This window comes from Rosa chinensis, chromosome 7 (genome assembly GCF_002994745.2).
Source record: "Rosa chinensis cultivar Old Blush chromosome 7, RchiOBHm-V2, whole genome shotgun sequence".
Lineage (NCBI taxonomy): Eukaryota > Viridiplantae > Streptophyta > Magnoliopsida > Rosales > Rosaceae > Rosa > Rosa chinensis.
Window position 1 is genome coordinate 33,627,815 of NC_037094.1, and position 26,013 is coordinate 33,653,827.

The 26,013-nt window shown below is 38.3% G+C and overlaps 2 protein-coding genes across 2 annotated transcripts; one reads left to right on the top strand and one right to left on the bottom strand.

Annotated features, from left to right (window-relative positions):
- The first annotated feature begins 7,670 nt into the window (after positions 1 to 7,670).
- On the top strand, positions 7,671 to 10,129 carry LOC112177139 (protein seele). Its single transcript, XM_024315352.2, has 9 exons — positions 7,671 to 7,819; positions 7,934 to 7,960; positions 8,058 to 8,137; positions 8,486 to 8,558; positions 8,647 to 8,704; positions 9,032 to 9,083; positions 9,225 to 9,249; positions 9,347 to 9,438; positions 9,745 to 10,129. Exons 1-9 carry the CDS (start codon positions 7,721 to 7,723, stop codon positions 9,794 to 9,796), a joined length of 558 nt encoding a protein of 185 aa, XP_024171120.1. The 5' UTR covers positions 7,671 to 7,720; the 3' UTR covers positions 9,797 to 10,129.
- Positions 10,130 to 10,305: 176 nt separating this feature from the next.
- LOC112177137 (probable protein phosphatase 2C 27) lies at positions 10,306 to 13,591 on the bottom strand. The gene is made up of 4 exons (XM_024315351.2): positions 12,932 to 13,591; positions 12,372 to 12,563; positions 11,582 to 11,787; positions 10,306 to 11,225 (listed from the first exon to the last, which is right to left on the bottom strand). The coding sequence occupies exons 1-4, from the start codon at positions 13,139 to 13,141 to the stop codon at positions 10,667 to 10,669; spliced, it is 1,167 nt and encodes a 388-aa protein (XP_024171119.1). The 5' UTR covers positions 13,142 to 13,591; the 3' UTR covers positions 10,306 to 10,666.
- Between the last annotated feature and the right edge of the window lie 12,422 nt (positions 13,592 to 26,013).

Below are 26,013 nucleotides of genomic sequence, written 5' to 3' on the forward strand. Positions count from 1 at the left end.
AGTTTGAGAGAGAGAAAACCTGTGTCTTGATGCCTAAGCTTGTGCATGAAGTGAGCTGCTTCAGTAGCTACTAGGGTATTATCAGAAATCAAACGGCTAGGCACATAAGCACTTTGTAATGGTGAAATAATGTCAGGGAGCAACTGCTTTAATCTGTTTGCCACTACTTTGGAACAAATTCTACAAATAACATTGCACAGTGCTATAGGGCGAAAATGTACAGCTTCCTTTGGGTCTTTGACCTTGGATATGAGGCAAAGGTGAGTAAAATTTTCCTCAGGCCAAAGAATTCAAGTTTCTAAGAAATCTCATACAGCCAAGCATACATCCATACCCACAACATGCCAATATTTTTGAAAGAAAAAGGGTGACATACCGTCCAGCCCCTAACTTTTGGAGGGGTGCATTTGGAATAGGGTAGCCTTAATCTCCTCATCAGTATAAGACCTCATAAGATCATCGTTCATGTCATCTGTGACCTTCGTTGGTGTGGCTTCCAGAATCTTATTGAGGGCTGCAAGGTCACAGCCTTCAGTAGTAAATACTTGCTGAAAATATGTCATAAGCAAACAATGGATTTCCTGGGGTTCAGACTTTCATTCATTTTGCTCATCCACCAAACCTCGAATCAGATTCCAACTTCTTCTATTGCTAGCTCTTCGATGAAAAAAAGTCGAGTTTCTGTCCCCATCTTTGAGCCAAATTGCACCAGACCTTTGTCGCCAATATTTCTCTTGTTGAGAGAGCAAATGACTATGCTTTACATGTAGCAATCTCTGTTCTTCATACTGCGTTGGAGTATAGGGCATTCACATAATATCATTTAGTTTTTCTTGGACTACACACAACTCAACTTCTTTTTTTATCAAACTCCTTGTTATGCCATTGAAGATGTTGCTGCCCTGTTTTTTTATATTTTAAAACCCAACTGACAGAGAGCATTCCCAGTGGACGGTACTGCCCATTCTTGTTGTATAATGTTGCTGCAATCATTGTTTCCATGCCACATTTCTTCAAAGCAGAATGACTTTTTAACCTTTCGGTATTTGAGCCTCTCCTTGCTAACATCAATAAGAAGGGGACAATGGTCCGATTCAAAAGGGTTAAGTGTTAGAACCCTACTATATGGAAAGTTGTTTTGCCGTTGCACAGATTGAAACCCTCTGTCTAAGCGTTCCTTCATAAATTTGTTACTCCAAGTGAAGGGACTTCCAATGAATCCCATGTCCAAGAGGCCACAATCTGCCATAGTTCTTCGAAAGGTTGCCATAGGTGCCGCAACCCTTCTTGGTCCGCCTAACTTGTCAGAGTTTGACATGATCTCATTGAAATCTCCTACCATTAACCATGGGAGATCACATTGTTCAGCAGCCAAGGTACGAATAAGGGACCATGTTCTATCCCTGCCACCCCTTGCAGCAACGCCATATTTTCCTATACAGCGCCATTTTTCTGTATCATCTGGTTTTCCAATTACCACATCAATATGGTGTGCAGAGTGAAAGCGCAAGCTAGCATGAGTGTCGTCATTCCAAAGGAGAGCTACACCCTGTGATTCTCTCTGTTGGGGAAAGCATATGTTGTCTTTGAATCCTAGACGCCTGGTTATGGAGTCAATTAGATTCTTCTGTGCTAGGGTTTCCGAGAGGAAAATGAGACTAGGTTTTCTAGCCTGTACCAGATCCACCAAAGCCCGCTGGGTTTTGAGGTTCACTATACCCCTACAACTCCAGACCAGGATACTCCCTTGCCTCATACCGGAGGCCGGAATTTAGAACAGCCGGAGCTTTTCGTGGCGCGTAGGTAGCAGCGCTTAGGGTTTTGCAATTCTAACACCATTATTAAATGAATAAGGTTGAATTTTATTATTGTGACATCTCTGCTACTATAAAGTCAAGCCCTCTTTTGGTGTCAAAGGTTTCGTCAATTTCTTAAAGTCCCCGTATTACCCATGATATAGAGAACAATTCAATTTAAGTGAAAAATATCAAGGAGTGGTAACAACGTAAAATACACAAAAAAGAATAAGAAAATATAATACGAAATCATGTGCTTGAAAAAGAGAGAGAGAGAGAGAGAGAGAGAGAGAAAAGTGACCCATGGTTAGCACGATCGGAGAGCACGATCGGAGAGCACGCAATCTCTAGAGGAAAAAATAACCGTCATGGCGCATGATCGAAGACTGGAGACAACGTGGGAGATGATTGGAGTATATATGGCTTTATCACTATTCAACTGTTTCTAGATTTATAGTACATCTAAAAGTAAAAAACTCACACAGAAAGTGGAGCAGAGCAAACTTAAACCCAGAGACAGGAAAAGATTCGTATCAAAATTGGTGATTAAATATTCACCTTTTTGAACAAATCTCCCACTACCAATAGTTCCAGGAACTTTTTCTGTTTCCTATGTTCTTTTTTGTTCATTAATTGGTATGCATTTTGGGGGGAGGCGGGTGTTCAATTTCATAGTTTGATCAATAGTTTGCGTTTGTTTGTTTGTGTCCTTTTTTTTTCTTTTTCTTACAGGAGCATATTGGAGAACTAGAAAGAACAACTGCGATAAACATCTAAATATGCGTTGTTTTTGTTTTTATTGTTTAGTAAAAAATTAGAGTGATCAAAACAAAATAACTATTTATATATGTTGGCAATGATGGTGACACAGGAAGTGGTTATTGTTCTACAGGTTTATTTCCTCTTGAGCTTCTTGGTTTCACATGTGCCCTTGCTCACACACAATATCTCGATTCCTTTGTTTTTGACATATTTTAATGTACGTGTTTAGCTTCTTCATACTACGACTATAATAAATACCTATTTTATGTGCTAATTCATGGTATGTTATTATTGTTAAGTTCTAATTTTCAGAAAGTGATGGTGATTAAAAGGTTGATGGTGATGGCTATTATTGATGGTGATTAAAAGGTTGAATTGCATATGCATGTGAATAAATTTATAGGAGCACAACAATGCAGCTGCTATACTTGCTTGGTAGTTTTTTCTCACCCATCAACTTTAATCATTCAAGATCAGTCCTATCTTTTTCTACTTCATTGGCCTTTTTTTTTTTTTTGTGGCTAACCATTGATCTTTTTGTTGACATCTGCTATCCCTTATATTTCCATACCGATTATGTTTTGTTCTTTCGTTTGTCAAATTTCCAGTAATTACAATTGGATTATAGTATAGTATAGATCAATTTTAGGTTCCTATTTTCTATTATTTTCCTCTACAATATGTTCTACACTTCTACGTGATATATATGATTTTTGATTATTTTCAATTCTTTGTAGTGTTCAATGCATCTTAGTTATATTTGGGAATAGAAAAGCATGTGATATCATACTGAAATCTGTAGGTACTCTTTGAGATTGAAATTGAAACACTAAAATCACAGACTGCACCTGAGAAGTAAGGCGCAAGTAGTGATAATTCCTTTATTTTTTAGCATCTGTTCTATAAATGGCTTTTGTTTAGGAATACCTTTTCACCATATTAACTGCAATTTCATACTTTTGGTTAATTGTTTTATTTTTTATTCTTTTTTATTTTAGTTTATGAAATTTTGCTTAAGTTGTAGTTCTGATCTGTACATCTTTCATATTGAGGGCCATAATGAGTATGAGTATATTAAGATGGCCAAGTATAAACTGTATATGGAAGTGAGGGCCTCTGAGAAAGATGAACTAATATTAGCAGACACCAATAAGAAATGATTGAAACAATAGTCAAAGATATCTATATCACGAAGACAAGCTTGCAGGTTCAATATTAAGATATAAGCAGAATTCTTTTCCACTTGCTTCAAATCATGCTTTCATATATGACTATCATATATGTGTGGGTGGTTTTTATACTTCATGCTTTAGTTTTTTTTTTTTTGACTTTGTCAAGGGGAACCTAAAGGCTTCCTAGGCCCAAAATAAACCCCTTCGGCGCATGTGAAATGCTCCAACTGTGCATTGCAGCACAGTGCCTGGCCACTTTGACAGCTTCGGGATTCGAACCTAGGTTGGGGAGCACACCCAACTAGGCAAGAACCACTAGGCCACTTGCAGTGGTTTGCTTTAGTTAAACTTAAGTGGGATAGTGTCTAACATATAAATTGATTTTATATCATTCATCTTGAACTCTTGCCAATTATTATTATTTTATTTTATTTATTATTTTTTGTTTTTGCAGTGAGAACCAGGTTTATTCTGGTAAGCAGTGTTTGAAAAAGAACAGAAAAGAAGATAAGTGAAGGCGAAGGAGACTGTTGGAGTTTAGGCCCCGTTTGTTAGCCAGGAAATCAAATCTGGAATGTGAAATAGTTTCCCATTCCATTAAATTGTCGTGTTTGGTTAAGTCATAAGTCTGGAAAGAAAAGTAAAATAAATGAGTTGACCGGAGTTCAATTCCATAAAAGGGGCGGAATAGAAATACCATCTAGGGTGTGGTATTTCAATTCCTTCACTCAATGGAATTGAAAATTTACTTGTTTTTCTGGTCAATTAATAATTCTTATCTCCACTCATTCATTTTTAATATTTCATATTTAATTTGATTGGGCATTATTGAAAAATCATTAACAAATCAATTCTCTCAAACCATTTTCTAATCTCAAGTCTTGAATCCTTCCAAACACCACAAATGGAAATGCTAAATCAATTCCATTCCATCCTTGAATGAAAAATTAGTACACAATTCATTTTCCCACTGTAACATTCTGGTCAACCAAACGCGGCCTTAGAGATAGAGTTTTGATGGGAATGGAATTCAGATTCCTATGCTCTTGGGAAAATTAGTCCAATCATAGGAGAAGAAGAGCCCTATGATTACTCAGCCAACGCTTCAAGTATTTATGCAAGTAATTGTCCCCATTCGTTTTTGTTTATTATCTGAAAGTGAAATATGATTACTATATTAAGATTGCTCTATTGAGGCAAAGGTACTATATTTGGACACTGTTATGTGAATGTGACACCAAGCAAATGAATCCAAAAGTACTATCTCTGCCTTTTACAATTATCTTTTTGTGTTTGCAAACTTAGATAGACACAAGTTTGAATCTTTAGTGTTTCAATCTAAGATCTTACAATTTACTTCATCTAAAAAAAAAAAAAAGAATCTCTACTGTTTCTTCTCATGGATAAAAAAGGAAAACTTAGTGATACTAATTTACTTGGATTAAAAGTAATGCATTAGGTACAGTGAAATATATGTCTCTGTTAGTCAAATAGCTAACCAATTCCAATGATAAGTAGACTTAGATGTGTGATGTGTTTGAACCCATATTAACATTTTTCCCTGACAAGGAGTGTCTCGGAGGAAACGGGCCAATATCCATGGCTCAAGCTATGTATTATTGACAAGTTTGAAATATATTATTTAGAGGCTAAATAAAGCCTACTTAAAGATCAAGAAATCTTGATATCTATTGATTTACTAATAATTATCAAATATTTGATAATTAATGGCGATTTGCTTGATTACCAAGGTTGTGCAAAATGGGAAGATATTAAGAAGCAAGCTGCATATGTGGCTCACATTACGTCCGCTATGCAAGGAATCAAGGTTGCATTCATATATATGGCAATTAATGTATAATGAATGTGGAACGGTTTGAGAAGGATGCAATCATCCTTAATTATATTCAACAAGGGATATATATGAATATATACATGCAGGTGCATATCAGAGTTATCATCCAAAAGGCAATTAACCTTGCCTAGAAAATAGCTAAGTCAAGAGGCAAACAATTATTATCTATTGCATATGATATGTTATCAAGATACTAAGTGTTTTGATTGGATTCAAGGCCAATAACTGTGACCTAAAATTTAGTATATCCTTTGAAGGTATTTCACTCCTATTAGAAAGGTGAATTTGTAGTAAGTAGCCTTTATATGTAAAGGCTAAGATGAAAACAAGTCTACACAATATCTCAATCAACTAATCACATAGATTATCAAGCCTCCCCAAAGCAACCTCAACGAAAGTTGAACCCAAAGATAGTCAAGGACCGCCTTAACGCCGAGATAGTCGAAGACCGCTTCCACACAGAGAAACTAAGGTGACAGCTCAGCAACATTTGTGCTTTCTCCTCATTCCCAGTGATTGCTCTGCTGAGTCTACAAAACTAAGTATCGATATTGTGATGCAAGAGATCACATCAGAAGTCCTTATCTGTAAGGCATAGAGAAGAACTTTGTGACGAGTTTGGTGCTCTCCTCGTCCATAAGTTTGAAGAGAAGTCAGATCCGGGACAGCCAGCCCCAGACGATCACACCCCACGGTACTGGCACGTTGCGCAATCACAAGTAAAAGAGATTGTTTTCTAGCCAAACTAGGTCATAGCCAAACATGATGACCTAGGTTCCCATTGGGTTCCAGTCGTTAAAATTGTAAATATTTGTATATATCAGTGCATAATTTTGTATAAAATTTTATGTTTTTTTACTAATGAATTGCTAAATACACATACACTGTAGTTGGGCGTGCGATGCTGCGGATTTTAATTTTTCCTGAATTTTAAACGTAATAGACAATCCACATATATTTGAACAAATTCATAAATCATAACTATATGCATAGAATCAGACAGAGACCATTGAACATATGGTTACTGGAGTAACTATTATAGATCAACGGTTTCTCTTAACGTACAAAAAAGAAAAAGAAAAAACTACGGATCAAGCAAGAGTTTCTTGGCCATCTCAACTTCAAATTCAACAAATCCGGCATCACATTTCATAAATATCATAGGCCAAAATTAGGACACAACACAATTGAGGGCAGTGCTATATACAACCTATGTTTTAAACAATCATCTGTCATTCTAGCCAAGAGCCAAACATAGAGAACAACCCTTTTATAAAACTTAAAACTCATCACTTCTTTAGTAGTTCCTTAGTGGGGCTGGTGGCAGAAAATTTTGTGGCTTAAACCACTTCAACCGAGGTAGCATGAAAATGGCCCTTGAGGGCTAAGGATGGCATATATTGGTTGCTGAATCTATGAAACTGAAAAAGCAGATTGAATATTATAATTAGCATAAATTGAAGGGCAAAATTCATATGTTGGTATCTTGTATTGCTAGTGTCGTGTCCTGATAAAGATCGATCAATGCCAATTGAAACTCTAAACCTTGGGTGGAAAACATGTTCTCTCGCCAGTGCCAGTAGTTTTGGCATCATAGTCAAAACAAACAATGGGAATCATACTTTAGGTTTGGGACGAGCTAATTGGGGCATTCAAATTGTGTAAACAACAAAGTGTTTTAGATCTCGGGTCGGCAAGAACTGGCCTAATATGCAAAACTCCTACTTTTGTGTTATACATGGCAATAGGGTAAATCTCCAAAAAATAAAATAACAAAAGACTCACGATACTATTCATTCATTAATAACCTTATTCCTTTTACTTTAGTATAGATATTAATTAATTTGCATTTGAAAGAGTTAGGTATTGTGCAACACGGAAATTATATTGCACTCCCGAGCTAAATTTGACACACGCATAGTAAAAGAGGAATGACAATGCATTTATGCGAAATGAATTTTTCAAATTTTTTTTTCTAAAAACAAAGACTTGTGAGTTTCGGGGCAACCCAAAAAATGGATATGGGCCGGGTGGTCAAGACCCGGCGGTCCACCCAGGATTTTTTTTTGGTCTGAAATCTAACACTGCACGCTCTCAAAGTCATTGCGACTCAAAGAGAGAGAGAGAGGAAGAAGATGGAAGGGTCAATGCTCGCGACCGTGATTCTGATATTCACCATCTTCACCGTCGCTTCATCCATCGACGACAAATGCGCCGCCTGCAATGCCGTCGCGGTAAAAAAAAATCTGGCCTCTTTTCTTCTTCTTCTTCTTGAATTTGAAATTCCGGTGGATCTCGTGAATTGACAACTCCTCTTTGATTCCTTCCCTTGGTCAAATGATTTGCAGGAGGAGCTAGAGTGGGGACTTTCCAAAGTGAGAATTCAAGATTTTTCAATTCTAATTAGCTCAGCTTCCTGACATTGGAATTAGTATGAGGATTTTGATTCACAATGCATTTTTTTTTTTGCAGGAAAAGCCCAGAAACCACTTGGATATGAGACACCGGTTGGACTCCCAAGGTCAACGGCGAGGAAAGGTAATCGACTACAGGTATTACCTGAATTGCCTCCCCCTCTTCTTCATTTTAGTTGGCAAGTTTAGCATCTATATCAGATTTTGATATCCTGATGTCCCACATTGTCAAAGAAAGCTGCCCTAGAGTGGGAGGGTTACTATCGATTGTTTTGCAAGCATAATGGAAGAGTATGATCTGGATAGCTCATGTCGAAAAATTAAATATCCTAGGCTTATAACTAGATGAATCGATGACTTTTTGCATTCAGAATACAATTTTTAGAGTCAATACTCAATACTCTGTTTATGAAAATCGATTTGTTTTAGTCTACTTTATTTTACAAGTGGCTGGTGACTGTTTTCTTTTGCTATTGTTTCCAATAGAGTCAGTGAGCTCAGAGTTGTTGAACTCCTCGATGGACTTTGTGATAAGATGCAGGATTACACTCTTCGCAAGGTAATGCACTTGGGATTTTAAAATTTGTTTCTTTTATCACATATTGTTGTTGTTTGCTGGATTCACCAATTCTGGTTTTCATTCGCAGATAGATTCAAACAGACAAGAGTGGATCAAAGTGGATAATTGGGATAACCTCACAACAGGTACGTATAGATTCTACGGTTGATGTTGTTCTTTGAATTGACATTGATATTTGCATTTTAATAGAAACATTTTTTTTTTATTTGTCTGTTTATAGTGATTAAGCAACAGACTGATGTGCTGTTTTATTTTCAGTCAAATAAATGCTGTTGGTCTGAGAGTTTGTTTGGGAAGTTCCTAGAATATGAGAACACTTGGATAAAAATCAAGTTCTTCTTGGCAGTTTCTTATCTATCGCATAAAAGGATTTGATTCATATATCTGAGATGTTATGAAAGCTGTAAAATTTTGCAGATTGATGTGCCTTATATTTCTCTGTGTGTTTTCAGATAAACAAGAAGCTAGAGCATATTCAAAGGATATATCAACTTACTGTGGAAGGTCAGAACTTTCTTCTTCCTGACAAGAGTTTAGTTGCCAACTTTAAACAGATTGTCTTTGTCATTTGAAAAATGTGGCTTTTCTAAACCAGTTAAGCTTCATATGATTCATAAGGCTAACCTGTATATCTATTTGTGACAGGTTGCTTGAGGAAACAGAAGATGAGGTGACTTAATATTCTTGATATATATGAAATAAATAAATGGGTTGTTTGCATTGCACACTAATTATTTTATCGGCCGACTCTTCAATTGCTCTTGCAGATTGCAGAATTGATAAAGAAAGGATCTCTTGGAGTAGGAGATGTAAGCAAGGTTCTATGTCAAGATTTGAGCAAACACTGCAGCAAAACAAGGTAACTTACTAAGTTTTATTGCCATTCATCATACCTCAACAAATACAAAGAAAAATGAGTCCTTAGTTTCTACTTTCTACTGCTCCTCTCCTAGGGCACGAACCCTACATTGAAAAGACCAAGCATACACTGATAATCAATAATCTTCTTTGACATTGGGTTGTGTAGATTACAGTTTTTATTATAGCAACCTTACCTAGTTTTTAAACCCAGTTGTCTGTGGGTTAGAACTTCTTGGGTCTTGCTGTACATCCAAGGGTCTCCTTTTTATATTACCCTGAAATTATTTTTGGTCTGTCTGTGCAGTGCTTCACATGAGGAAAATGGTTCTAATGGTGGATCAGATGGAGAACTCTGAGTTGCCTAAATTCACTACTATTATACAAATTCGCACGAGGTTAACTTTATTGAAATTTGGTTGGCTTAGTTGGCATTGCCTAAGAAGTGTAATGCTTGAGTGACGATTATTCTTATACCAGCAAATTTTGCTTCTAAACTTCTGGAATTATGTACCAATATGTTAAACTAACACCAGTCGAAGACCCCCCCAAGACATGACTACATGAGTCTTTTTCAAAGAACTCAGGAGTGTTTCTATTTTTCTGTTCTTTAGTCAAGGGACTCGAGGCAAATGAGAACCAACAGAAGATTGTAAGCAGCGTCCTTGCTGTAACTTTCTTCTGTGATTTCACATTTGCATTGTCCAAAAATTGAATGTTTCCACTTCCAATCACTTAACTGTAGAATTCCTCCAAACTCCCCTCCCCAATAGGAAGGGTAAAGCCCTCAAAGAACATTCATTTTGGATAAAATACTTAAAAGAACATTCATTCTGGATAAAATACTTCATGCTGGACAAGTGGAGAATGGATCGCAAAATTAAGTGGAAATCAAATAATGAATATGAATACTTCCAATGGTACACAACACTCTACAGAGCTTGTTAGATGTACAGGATATACAACATTACAAATAACCCCCCTGCATAAATAATATTCCCTTGAATGAGGCTGATTGAGGCTGGACTCAAATAACTGCTACGCGAACAGCAACAGCAGCAACTTGGGATACAATGTTACCCCCTCACCAATTTAAAACCTTTGCAATTCTGTACATAAAACAGATGGTCCGTTCCTTTTATCTCATGAGTTGCAGTCCAGTACACCCTTCAACAAATTAAGCCCTTCTGCAGAAATGCTCCTCCGGACTTGGCTTTGAGGTATTTCTCTCATGTGTTGCAGTCCAGTACACCCTTCAACAAATTAAGCCCTTCTGCAGAAATGCTCCTCCGGACTCGGCTTTGAGGTATTTCTATCCGAGGGGGTGCATCTGGGGAAAAACAAACCACGATAACAGTTAGATTATCACATGTGTGCCGCTTGAGTGCCTCTCTGACCAGTTCTCTTGAGCATCTTTCAGGATCATTATGGATCATCAGTTCTTTCCTCGCCATCGTTACAGCACATTGGCTACTCATTACATCCCACAAACCATCACACCCCATTATTAAAAACTCATCTTCCTCAGTCAGGCATGTCTCCTTTAACTCAGGCTCTGCACTTAGAGGGCAGGCAGAGCCTTTCGGTCCCTTCATGTGCCAGTCTCCTAGAGCACGAGCCACAGATAATTGTCCATTGAGGTACCCGTCATATATCACACCACCAAGTTTCTCAATTCTTAGCCTTTCTGATGCACAATTTGGTTTGTGGTCGTTTGACATCTCTATTGCTTTACCCCGTTTCCCCATTACAGCTCGACAGTCTCCAGCATTAGCAATGATCAGGGTCCTGTAAAGAGGAAAAGAATATAACATCTGTAACAAATTTCTGACTCTCCTGAATCCTAGGTCTGAAAGAAAAAAAAAAACAATACTAAGGAAACTTTATGCTCATCCTTATATTTCTTCCTTCTTTTATTGTTTCCCTAGAGCACCATCACACGTTTAAAAGATTATCATGTTCTGATGCAGTATCCTAGAAAAAGTAGTATTTTCAAGAGATATCCCGTAGCACGGGAAACAAACTTGTGCTAATATACCATCTATCAGAAGAACTTTAGCAAATAGTTCAAGTCACCAGTAGCAAATAGTTCAAGTCACCAGTATCATCTGATGCCAAAATAAGGGTAGTGAAGGAGTAATTACCTTCCCGAAACAAGGGCAGTCAGAGCAGTGGTGCCAGAGGAGATATCCAGAGAACTTGCATCTGCAAATGCATGATCAGCTTTCACATAGGCACTCTTAATAGCCCTCTCCAAACAAGTTGGAAAATGAGAATCCTCAACTATGAATCTAAGAATGTTGCTTCTGATAAACGATGCTGCATCTGTGCCTCCGTGGCCATCAAATACCTGTTCAAATGCATCTATATTAACAAATCTGGGTAAATTACAATGAGCCCCACTTCCTAAGATCACTGTAAAACTTTACAAGATTGAGTAGAGGGTTGATCAAATAAGTACGAAACAAATAATGAAACAGTTATTATCAGATAAAAGTTAATTGGTGTTGTGGTTTAAATTTGAATACCTACATGCCTCTCCAACATGTCTCTCTTCCGATAGTTAATTAAATTACGTGAACACATTTGAAACATTCGTAGAAGGAAGATAAAAATCAATTCTGTCTTGGTGTAAGTCAGTGATATTACAGGAGCTCAAAGTAAAACTGGATCATACAAAATCGGGAAATCCTTCCAAATGATGTTGGATCTGATATTGTATGACCACAACAGTTTAGTGCAACTTTGCTGGAAAGAGTAATCAACTAACAAAGTAACAAGTAACCACCATGCCACGTACAACTACAGGAGCCACAAACAGACAAATTACTAATGCTTTATCATTCAATTAGTTCAGCTTTAAGAGCGCCATTTATTTCTCCTGATTAACAAACAGGTAATAGAAGGTAAAAGGCATGAAGGTGACCTACTCACCCCATAGAAAGCACCAGGTGAAGGGAAGGCAGAGGTTCCACCCAGATGTTCAACAAGATTATCTACGCAAACATGTTCATCCTCCATGTACTGTTTAGGTCCTCTTTCAGCACAGCTTCCTGATCGGAACACTGGGAGAAAGTTTGAATTCTCATTCGAAGGTGACTTACTGGCTAAAACCCCAACTTCCAACTGGAAAAAAAAGTCAAACAAAGGAGTAAGTACGAAGTGCAACGACTGCAGTCCCGAATTGTGATGCAAGAGAACACCAGAGAAAATGGGATATCGATCCAGGTACAATGCAGAGAGATGCAAGGTGTACATTTGCAGTTTTAGCTGCCCAAAAAACCGGACAAGCAAAAAAAAAAATGGAATTCAATTTCGCCTTCCTAGTTAAAAGCAGACAACAAACCAATACAATATAAGAACCACATATGCATTCTCCAACATTCTAGTCTACTGAATCGATTTTCATTGAAAATTTAAGTTTGAGATCAAGATGTAAAACATACAGCATGCTAATTACAATGCATCTCATCATACATAAGCAATGTGTTTACCAAATCCTCAGGGGCGAGCATCCTCATGGAGCTCAAACTGTGCCGCATTACCGAGAGATGCCGGGGAGGTTTCCCATTCGCAATATGATTCAAACCGTTGATATTCTCATCATCATCTTCCAAGGCTGACATGTTGTCATTGTAGCAAACACCTTCAAATATGGTCGTCGGAGGCGAAAAATCCATACCGGCAGCCATGTTCAGTCGCATATCATCGATCAATTACTCCAACTCAAACCCCCCCAAAACGACCTCGTTTCCAGAATTCGTAAAAATCAAAGCTTCAGATCTAGAGCAACAATAATTCACCAAAATGGCTTCAGGACATGCCCAATCTACCGTATCTTATCTTATCAGAATCCGGTTCCTTTTTTTAGGAATCTCAAATAGGGGGTAGGACACAGTACAAATCAACCGCCTTGAATCGAATCGAATCGAAACAATCAGGAAATTGATGCGAAACAAAAATGTCCAATACCAAAGAAGAGCGAAAGAATATTGGAGAATTCTCACAGCAAAATGAGGATGATTGGGTTTTTGTATCCTCTTTTTTTTCTTGTGAAAATAATGGTGATCACTGAAAACCCTAGAAAGGTGAAATCCTCAAGAGAGAAAGAAAGGAAGAGAATCATTAGCTTTTTTAGAATTGAGAGAGAGAGAGAGAGAGAGAGAGAGAGCAAGAGAGTTGGTTACTGGGTATATGGTTGGCCACCGGCGATTCCAGGTAATCCGGTGGATCGCGTTAGCTGGAAGTAAGAGTGCGGGAGAGGAGGATACCGACACGTGGTGAGTTGTGAGTGGGTGATCCTGTTGGTGACGTGGGTGGCGTTGTGTTCTGAGAGGCGGGGGTTCGTTGCCGGCCGTTAAAGACAGGATGAGCGCGCGCCTTGGATTCTTGAAGTACACGTGGCGGGTTGCGATTGGAGGGAAGAGGGTGCATTTATGAGCCGTGATTGGGGAAGTATTGAGAGTACCAAATGAAATGATTGAGATTGGCAGGAGGTGATCTAATTTCTTTCTTCCTATTGGTTCCCTGATCTTGACCTTGCTCAGTTTCACCCACCCGCAAATTCTCTCTCTACACCCGCCATTTCTTCTCTGTTTTTTTTTTTTCCCTCTATTTTTTTTTGTCCTTCTGCTTCTAGCCTATTATTTCCATTAAGTTTGAACTGTTTTATCTTACAAAGTGTGGTAGAAACAACCTAATATTGCTTAACATATATACATAACATTAGCTAAAACAAATATACATGACATTAGCTAAGGAAGGAAAACATTTCAGGAACAATTATTTCGCAAATGTGCTCTTTACACAATATTTGGAGTAGGAAGATTATCATAACTGGTCACTGAACTTTGATATGTTCGACACTTTGGTCACTGACTTTTCAAATATATCACGATAGTTACTCATTTTTTATATCGTCTTACACATTAATCACTACTGTTAAATATTATGTTACAATCTTGTAAATGATGCATATTGTGAGGATATTTTCGTCAAAGTTGAGATTTTTCCTATAAATTCATATTAAATTATTAAATAGACGAGGATAATCTCAGTTGCATCTCCATTCATCACAAAATTCACAAATATCTATGGACGAGGAGAAGAACATGATTTTTATGTTTATTAAGACTGGGTTGTGCTTGTATTATTCACTTCTTTGATTGGTAGTGATTTCAAGGGTTGTGCATGTTCAATTAAATTCATGATTGAGTGGTTATTGATGAAACCAATAAATGTGAAGCCTTGAATAAGATCTGACAATCCGGACAAAATATTTTATGGCCTCTGGCCTCTAAAAATAGACCCCCCCTCCCCCTCTCCCTCTCCCCTTCTCTTTTTTGATTGGAGGTTAATTATAGAGGATCAGAAGAGGACGTCCACAAAGATGCAAAAGTGCGGACGTCCATCCTCAGGCCTCGATCAGGCGCAGACAGTGGCGCTGCTCTTGCCAGATGGAGACCAGGCCTTGATCTGGAGTTTTTTCTTGCCCGTGGACTCATCGGCTATGAGTTCGCAGTCGACCTTGATAGTGTTTGAAGTTTCGGGTGAGCTCGCCGCCCATACCTTCAACCTCGATTACCTTGGCCTTCATCTTGATGGCGCCACCGTCCGGGATGCCCATAATTTTTGTCCGGCATAAGCAGCGCTGACGTCGGAGCATGATTTAGGCCTGAGGATGGACGTCCACATTTTTGCATCTTTGCGGATGTCCTCTTCTAATCCGGCCTGTATGTATGTGTGTGTGTGTGTGTAGTCTTTCTGTGCTAAGAACCTCCTTAAATTTTAAAATCTAAAGATTTCTTTGAATAGACTCACTTTTCGATCGCAAATCCACATCTTAACCATTCAGTTTTTAGATAGATATATATATATATATATATATATATATATATAAGTAGATCATCTCTGCGGATTTTCAGCCAAATTGATGATCATTAAGGCATTCAAAACTGCGATTTACAATTATGAACACGAACGGTTCAAGTTGGACAGATTCAGTTCGTTCATTGATTTAATCTAGTTCGATACCTTAACAATCATCAATTTGGCTGAAAATTTGCATAAATTTATACATTAGGACCTAAAAATTGAACGGTTGAGATGTGGATATGCGATCGAAAAGTGTGTCTATTCAATAAAATCCTTAGATTTTAATATCTAAGGAGGCCCTTAGCACATAAATACACACACACTAGGGCCCTTCTAGTGAGGGATCCCTTCTTTTGGCCATTTTAAGGGATAACTTATTAGACTAATTTTTCAATCACATATGCACATCTCCACCGTTCAATGTTTAGGTCTATATGAGTAGATCACTACTGCAAATTTTCAGCAAGATTGATAATCATTAAAGCATTCAAAACTTTGATTTACAATTATAAACATGAACGGTAAATTTGCAGATTTGATCTATACATTATGAGCAAAAAACTGAACGACTAAGATGCTGAAATGCAATCAAGAAGTGGGTCCCACAAGGAATCTCTTAAAATGGCCAAAAAAAAGGATCCCTTAGTGGAAGGGCTATATATATATATATATATATATATAGGACAGTTCTGAAGAGGACGTCTGCAACCCAGAAAAAGTGCTGACGTCCCTTTTCTGGCATCGAGAAGGCGGCGATGGCTGCTCTGCGGTTGCCGGACGAACCCTCTGAACATCCCGGACCACTTTCCAGTCGGGTGGACTCGCCGGTAACCACATTCCAGTGGACCTTGATCGAACTACCACTTTGCAGTCGACCACGCTGCCCAAACCTCCGACCTCGATCTCTTTGGCCTTCGTCTTCACTACAAACTGGTCTGGGATGCATGTAGCCTCCGTCCGGCAAGAGGAGAGCAGCCGTCGGAGCTTGATCGCGGAGAAAGGAGGGACGTCCTCACTTTTTCTGGGTTGCGGACGTCCTCTTCAAAACATTTTATATATACATATATATATATATATATATATATATATATATAGAGAGAGAGAGAGAGAGAGAGAGAGAGAGAGAGAGAGAGAGCATGGACTTCCACACTTTTACTGCACTGTGGACGTCCTCTTTTGATCAGGCCTGTATAAAAGACAGAACCTATCACTTTTGTTTTATTTTCCGAAGAAAGTAAATAAATATGAAGAATCTCTTTTATTTACACATCTCTATTTATTACATACACACACCACTTTTTTGTAAAATTTTAAAATTCTATTTTACCCCTTCTTCTTTCCTTTAAGAAAAAAGAAGAACAAAAACCTTCATCTCTGTCAAAAATGGTGACCGAAGGTGGGTTGTTGTAGGATGGAAAAAATCCAATGAGTAACCTTGCTCATTGGATCTGATAAACCCAAATAAACAAAAAGAGAAGGGCTCCCAACCTCCTCCGTTGTTGCAGATAATGATTCTTCAATTTTCATGTTTATATATTGTTGGAGAAATTTTTAAAATATAATTATTTATTTAAGAAATGAAAAGGTGTCATTTATGTTTGCACCTTTTGGATTTGTCTGAGTGAAATAATATGACTAAAAATCAAATGGTACAATTGAAAAGGTACCTTACCATTTGAAAGGGTACATGTACTTCTATATAAAGGATTCATTCTCTACAGAATGAGATAATCTAAGACAATCCAAGCATATCCTAAGAAGATCTAAACCTCCGATATTCACCATTTTCTTGTTTTCTCACATATAAACTCCTAGAAACTAATAGTGCACAATTAGTTTCTAGTAACCTTAAGCCATCTTGTAAACCTTCTTTTGAGTGTTTAGGTTGATCTTCGTAAGTGCAAGACGCCGATCAACAATAGCATTGTGCTGGGCTTCATTATATCCTAGAGGCATATTTCATTATCCCCTTTGCACACTTGATAGTGGGGCAAATAATGTCTTAAGGAAAGCGTTGTTACAACGTACCTTAGAAGCATAAACTCTCTCATGCACATCCACAAATTAGTTCTAACATACATCACATTAAGGATTGCAATTGCTGGAAAATAAACAAATTGAATAATTTGAGCTTCGTATTCAAATGACTATGATTAAATTTCTATATAATTATGCATTTGGTTCGATTCTAGAACTGCCCTCTTGGTTTTGACAATCGTTTGGTGTTTCTGGTGGCTTTCCGATGGGTACCTCACACAGAATGCTATAGCACCTAGGGTACCGATCCAACTCCTATATCCTGTACCAAGAACACAACGTTAGAGGGGTAAACCGTACCGGGGGATGATGATTAATCCCGTAGAGGAACTCCCTAGCCCTTAAGCCCCTCTTGAAAGCCAGTTCAGCTAGTTCCTTATTAAGTTCCCGGTACTTAACGGTAGTCGCTTGTCACCCGTTGACGAAGGATTTCAACGTTTCATTCTCCCCCTGCTGAACCTTCAACAGCCCTTTCCGGGTGTGTATCCCAATGGTACGTAGGATGAATCGAGTTACGAATTTGTCCGCGACCTCCTTGAAATTCCCTACAAAACCGGCCAACAGTTCGTAGAACCAACTCAAAGCTTCCCCTGATAATGTCTCCTGGAACATGTTACAACACACCTCATCCGTGTATCCCTTGGTGCTCGTTTGTGACCGGAAAGCTTGTAGGTGTTGGTACGGGTCCCCAATTCCCATATAGTCAATCTTTAGCGGCTTTGATATGTTTGATAGAATTGCACCTCTAACCTGCTGGGTGAAAGGACCCGGACGGTCTTCGTAAGTGGTCAGGGGCAGCTAGGTGTCCCTATTCTCTGCTGCATCTACCCTTGCCTGAAGGGCATGCAAGCAGTTGCTCATTTGTAGGAGTAACGCTGTATTTGGATCAGTCACCAGTGGGTCATTTTGAGTAGGCTGGGGCAAAGGCGGTGGTATCATATGCCTCAGACTTTCCGGGTACAGATCTATCAGTATCTGAATGACCCAGTGACCGCTTCCAGTTGGTGGAGCTGGCATGGTGTCGGTTATCCCCATAACTGGGGCAGCACTCAACTCTGTAGTTACTTGAGATGCCCTAGCGAGGGCCTGGGTGAGTGCCTCGTTATGCTGGTGCCTACGGTCCAGCGCCCAGGCAAGCGCGGTGTTTTCATCCTCCAGTTCCTGCAATCTCTGTTGGGAAAAGAGGTTGGTCTCTCTATCATCTTTGTTGTTCCCGATCGATCCTGGCTTGTTCCCGGAAGGCTGCAATCTCTGCTCGCATGGACTCCAACTCTGAGACCGGGGCCACTTGATTCGGGTTGACTGGTGGGTTACCTGTGTTCTGCTGGTCCAAGAATCCAAGACCAGGTGTTTCTCTTCCGACACTGGGCGTCCCTCAAGATGACGTGCCAGGAGAGAATATTAATGCCCGAGCAACACTTCTGCCCTCACCTGCCGTTTCTTCTGGCTCAGTCATGATTCGAGTCCCTTAGCTGGCGCACCAATGTTTCTGGTGGCTTTCCGACGGGTACCTCACACAGAATGCTATAACACCTGGGGTACCGATCCAACTCCTATATCATGTACCAAGAACACTGCGTTAGAGGGGTAAACCGTACCAGACGGTTTACGCCTCTTCAATGCCTGAGTAAGATACTAATATATAAATGAATCGAGTAAATAGTTGATCAAGGAGTAATTACCCTCCAAAGGTTGTTGTGCTGATCCTTTTATACCCAAGCCTGGGGAAGGAGTTCCCCATCCTCTCGATGTGGGACGCAGGTTGTCCCTCTGTAGATATATCAGCCTTCTGTTGTGTAATTAGATGGGTTGTGCTGGCCAGGTCCCGGGCTTAGGGTGTCCGGGTGACATCTCTCATGGGCCTTGTCATGGTGGGTTGTGGACCCGGCCCATGGCATGGTACCTGGGTATCTCTACGGGCCCTAGTTGATAGTACCAAACCTAGTAATGTATGTCTAGTATGTACATTTGGTGAGAGAGTATAGTTAGTAGACACACTATAGTTATTCAATTCCATTAAATATGCTTCAAAATCTATATATAATTATATATTCCATTGAATTGATGTACTACACCGGATTCATATAAACATAATAAGCAATGACAGAGAGATAAAGGAGAGAAGGGCTACAATGGACACATGGAGAGTGATGAAGAAAGGAAAAAGGGGTAATATTGAACTAATGAGGGAAAAAAAATGGTAGAGATTTTTTTTAGGGTCCTTAATCCAAAGCACCAAAATAAGCAAAAATTATCCCACTTACCCAACAATAGATTATTGTTTCCATATACAAAATTTAACATCAAATTACCATTTTGCCCTCAACCCAATTAAGTAATTATAACCACTGCCACTTAACATCAATCCCTCTCTCATCCCGATCTCTCTCTCTCTCTCTCTCATCTATCTTACTGGAGCCACAACTCTCACCGGATCCTTCCTTGGCGGATCTAACAAGCCCAGCCCCGATTACGAACCTGATTCCGATTACAGCCCGCTCCACGTCCAAGGCTGCCAAACAGATTCCAATGAATCAGAGGCTCCCTGAATCAGAGTCCAACGCCTCCGATTCTGGCCTACAGACGGATGCCAAGATTGGGTCGGAGCTACCTCGCAGGAGGCGAACTAGGACCTTGATGTAAAGCCTCGCCTGAAAACGATGAAGAAGTTAGGCCTCGTTTGGGTCACGGAAAGGAAATCAATTCCCTTATCTTTCCTATAGGGGTGGGAAATCTAAATTCTTGTCAGTTTTCATTTCCTGTGTTTGGTTGGTGAATGAAAGGAAAGTAAAAATATATCTAAGTTTCAATAATACCCTTGTATTTTGAAATAAAAACAACATCATAAAAATTTAAAAGCACACCAATTTTTATGCATAATCAATCATCCATGAAACTTCAGCAGAATGAGAAGTTCTATCACTAATCTCAAATTCAAACCTCACAAATACATACTCATCTGGTGTACCTGCTCTTTGATCATAGAGTGAAGCCTTCATACACACACAAGCACTGGCAAGGCATTAGCATACATTCTCATCTGGTGTACCTGTTTTTTACCATCATGTCTATAATAATCCTCTTTTCAGAAACATTAGCGAGTCATAAAACCTTGATTCAAAACTTCATCCATATCTAGTCAGTACCGTGGTATAAAGTTTAAAATAGATAATAGCTTACATTGATAAGAAGTTCAAAATAGACCAGTCTTTTATAAAAGTTCAAAATATCTAGATCATTACTTGAGTCATCATACTGTCCTAGGATCAAACCAAAAGAAAACTCAAGCCATCATTAATCTTTAACATTCATCTCTCTAACGGCCAAAAAGTTTATGAATCCATTGACTTTTGAGGTTGTCTGGCAAACTGAACAAAAGGTCAATTTTGGAGTCATCACCAATAATTGCAGCAGCAGCTTCTATAACATCATAGTCATTTATGCCTTCGATTTTCATAAGCTTGTCAACAAGCTTACCTCTTTTTTTCAGATGTTGCATGCTCATTCATGAGTACTCCTTGCATTGTCTCCAAGTGCATGTGCCTTGGTCACATCCACAAAGGAGCGTAGTGTGCTAGCCATGTCTCCCAAACATTGAGAATAAGCATCTCGTACTCGCTTCCTAGTTTGAGCCGAAGGTGGGTGTGCACTGTGCAGGAGTGCGGGTAATAGGTGAAGGAACTGTGATTTCATCCACACCATTTTCTTCAATGTCAGCATAATTATTCTCATTGTTTAGATCTTCATCTGCTTCAGCTGGTCCTTCAGCTCCTAATCCATTTGCACGATCTCTGCCAAAGGCTTCAATCAAGCTGTCATAATGAATGAATGGTTTCATTCTCAGTCCTTTTGCATCCTTATGAACCTGTCACATGCAATTGGACGTTAATGCAATTTGGCTTTGATAGCTACTACAGTCTAGTTGTTAGTAGTTTCTGTCCAAAATAGAGTTAATGTATTGTACTCAAGTACTTGAGTAAAAACAATAGGCATGAACATGACAAATAATTCATATGCATAATTAGATTCACGTATACACTGAATTTTACTGAAGTAAACTTCATTTAAATCAATCAAGAATGAAAAAAAAACTCAAAGTACTTCTTAACTAAACCAGCGACCGAGACCTTCACATCATTTGCCATAGTTTGACTAAGGCCAACCCTACTTAAGTCCCTAACCTGTTTTGTGAAGTACCTAATTCACTAATTCAAAGATATGAAAACTCAAGCTCTTGGATATTGATAACTAGGTGATGCAGGAGCTTGCGCATTGATTAGTTAGGCACACAATCTTGCACATCAGTAGACTTCCTGATGGCTCATTTGGATGTGATTTGGTGCAAATATGTAAGGAAATGCTATGTATAAAAGAAAACAGAGCTGAATGTCTTTTACACCATTCATGGTAGCATAAATGTTTGGAAAGAGCAAGAATTATATATTAAGAAAACAATCAACACTAGGCAATTTGATATAAATATCACAAAGCAAACAAGATAGACTGAATCAACTCACATGCCTTTCATACAGCAATTAACACAGTAGATGAACAAAAATATAACTTTTGTTAAGAACCCAAATAACATTGATTGATCAGTACAACTAATAACATTTTAGTACTTCTCATAAACATAATGTTGCTTGTTAAAAGTACCAGTAATCTACAAGACTCCTTCATATCACAAATCAAACATGTTTCTATAAACAAGGATCATATATATAATGCAGTACTAAGAAGAAATTAATATTAGTTCAGCTTTTTATCAGTATTCATAAAGAAACAAGAAGTTAGTATACAAACTTAGATTTATAAGGCTTAACCAAAAGAGAGATCAGATTCATAATATTGCTTATAGTTTGGAAGTTTATTATTTTTAATTCCACTATCATAGGAGAATATTATGCAGAAAATAGTACAATATTAAGTTCAAAAAGTGGGATTATATTCACTTACATCAAGTAAGGCACTTAAAAACTCAACTCTTTTACATTGAGGCCCATGCATGCTTCACAGAGTAAAATCTAGCCACAAGTTGTACAGAACTAGAGAGATCAAAAAGCCCCAAACTTTTTCCTATCAATTAATTCCAAACTTTCAATTGAACAACATCATCGACAATTAGGGCACAACCCAAATGCAAGAAGCTAAATTTCACTCAATTTCAAACATACCCACACGATTCCAATCAATTCTCAATTCACACATAGATAGAAACACACCAAATTAAGAGAGTCCAATTGTATTATGAACAAGATTAGAGAGCTGAGGCCTGACCTTTGATCACTTGGGAGAGATAAGACTGATTGCGGAAGAAGAGTGAATTGAATGAAAGCTGAAGAATAAGTAACAAATCATATACCAATCAGAAAAAGACACAGGTAATGAATTTATATATCATACATACCTGAATTAATGAAAGTTGTTGTGTGAGACAGATGAGAACAGATGAATTCTTTGTGAGTGAAGATGATCCAATTCGTCTCCCTTGATATAGAGCTTTTGGAATGTGTTAGTGTGACTTTGTATGTGATGAAAAAGGCGCGAAACAGAGGTGCAAAATAGACGCGCGAATGCATGAGGCATGACTTTGGAACTGATGAAAGAGGCATAGATTGCGAGGAGATTCAATGGGTAAATTTGGCAATTGTATATTTGAGCAGGGTTATTATTATCTAAAATTGCAGTCATACATGCTGGGAAAGAAGAGGGGAAAATCAATCCCATGGGTCTTGAGTGGAATGACCTTCCCCCCTATTTTCCCCTCTGTCAGGAAAGTGCTTCCAGATTTTGTGGTTACCAAACAAAGGAAATGAAAGACTTTCCTTTCCTGATGCCTCAAATCCATGAACCAAACATGGCCTTAGAGTTTCGGACTTTCGGTCCCAGGTCTGCAGCCGTGGAAGAAGGGAGAAGAAGAAGACTGGGTGCCCATATCATTTTTTTTTTTTTTTGTAAATTGTGGGCAGAAACCAAAGAAGGAAAGAAAAAAAGGTTGTATCGGGGGGCAATAGAGGTCTGTTAAAGGTTTATTTGGGGGGCAATAGACGTCTATTAGGGGTAATAAATGTTTTGAATTGATGTAATCTCCTCTTTTTTTTTCCTTAATCAAAGTTTTATTAGCCTAATTTTAAGGAGATTAGTTCCCAATTGGGAACCGAAAGGTCTATTGGGGGGCAATGGGCAATACAGATTTATTGTTAGGGGGGCAATAAACCTCTTCGGCCCCATATGAGATCTTCGACAACCTTTTTGGGGACTTTTGGCGAGATTTCACAAACCTCCATTGCCCCCTAATAATGGTTTATTGGGGGACAATAGAGGTTCATTGGGGGGCAATAAACTTTTCCGACGACCTATGAGATCTCCGATGACTTTTTTGGGGACCTCCGGCGAGATTTTCAGAGAAGTCCGGTGGGCGGCAATCAGTGACCAAATTTCGACATCCGATAACCAGAATCTGGCTATAGCTGGCAGGAATCCGGCGGCTGGTGACGGGACTCTTGCCAAGTTTCCTTTGGATTCTCTCTCTCTCTCTATGTAACAAATAGGTGATGGTAAAATAGTCTAAAAAAAAACCTAATTGGATATTAGGGAAGACCTTATTAGAGTCTTTATGGGTATGAGAGAATTAAAAAAACTTAATGGAGTGGGGGTAATTAAAAAAATTTAATGAGTAAGAGCATCTCCAATGGGTTTGTTATTTGGCTTTGATCAAATTTGAATTTGACATATGACATGGCAAATTTGATGTAGCAACATTTTGACAATTTTTAGCTCCAATGGAGATGTCAAATTTGAATATTCTTTAATATATAAATTCTATTTATATATTAAAGTAAACTGGAAACTGGAAACAGAAACTGCTTGAAAACAGAAACAGAAACAGAAACTGGAAACTGCTTGAAAACTAGCAGTTAAATAGCAGCAAACAGAATCAGCTTGATTTTGATAGCACTCAAATACAACATCACATGAAACCAACATCATGATACAAACTGAAATGGATTGAAAACAGAAACACAAACTAGAAAACGTGCAGTCAAATAGCAGGAAACAATGACAACTTGAAAGAGTTTGCAAGCGGTCAAATACATGATCACTGGAAGTTGCTCAAACTGATACAAACTAAAATGGAAACCAACAACCTCACACTTCATATATCACCTTGGAGAATTTTCATCTGAAGTTTGGAATAATATGCCCTCTGCTCAGGATTCATAGTTGATGTATCCATAGACATAATTTTCATCTCAGCCTCAAATTTCCTATTCTCAGCCTCAAGTTTCCTAACTCGCAGTTTCTCCTTGTCAACTTCAACTTTCTCCTTCATAATCTCCAGTTTTTTTTCATCTCTTTCTTTTTTCTCTTGATGTAATTTTTGTATTTGCACCAATTGATCAATGGTTTCTTTCAGCTTTCTTTTCTCAGCCTTCTTACCCGGTGGTCTAGACATTGGAAAGCAAGTGTTCGTGCCTTCTTCTATATCTATGTGAGTGCTTGTAGTTGAAGATGATGAGATATTAGTTATAGAAGATTTAGATCATGGCTTACTTTTCTTGATGTCCAGCTCTTGCATTAGTTGTATCCACTTTGGTTGGTGCCTTAACAAAATCCAAGCATGATCAAGATTGAAACTGATTAACAACCAAACAAAATTATACCATGGTGCTTAGAGGCATTACTTTGAAGACGTTATAGTAGATAATCAAACAGAGTTTACCTTGTCTTATTCAGTCTTCCCACTTTCATGTCTTTCATTTATAGCTGCAAAACATCCTGAAAATTTGTTCACCACCTTTTGTATTTTTCCCCACCGTTGTGTCAACATCGGTTGTGAACAATCATTGTTACAGGACTTGTATTGATGATAGTACTCTGTAATTTCCCCCCCAAAAGTATGCAGCTTTTGATCATTGCCTTGTATTGAATCCATACTAGTATTCAACCAAGCACTTATAAGAAGTTTATCCTCCTCCACGTTGAAGCCGGGACCTCTTGGTGGCCTTTTGTTAGCCACTTGACAGACCTTATCAGCATTTTCATGCTCTGAGTCTTGTGTGAAAAAACTAGAAACCTGTGAAAACTGAGAATCCATAGAATAAGTCTTCAATACGTACTAAGAAAGCTGCCAGCAATTATATTGTGCTTCATGGCTGTTATATAATGCTTCTGTGTATCAGTTTAGCTATTAAAACTAATTAATGAAGTTGGATATAAGAAGTTATGAACGGAGTTAATGAAGTTGAGTTATTGTAGGAGTTTCAGGAGTTATTTAATGCACAACTATCCTATTTAATGCACAGCAACACAAATCAATCAATGTATGATAAGAACTTGTGGTAGGTGAGGTGCAGCCATTGTAGATAAATCAATGCTGATGAGAGAGTTATGAAACTGGGCAAAATGCACAAACCAGTTACAGATATTGCAGATAATAAACTGATTGTCTACTTAACACGACCACTGCTGAGCAAACGTGCAAACTGAGCAAAATGTAAATACAGAGCTTGCACAACAGAGCACTGAAAAGAATCTATCTGCACCTTTTGTACCTCATCAATTTAAGGCATCAGTCTGCACATTAACTCATCATTATTTCCAGTCACATGTTAGGTAATAGAAACAATTAAAGACCATGTAGTTGACAGTCTAATCTGCCAAC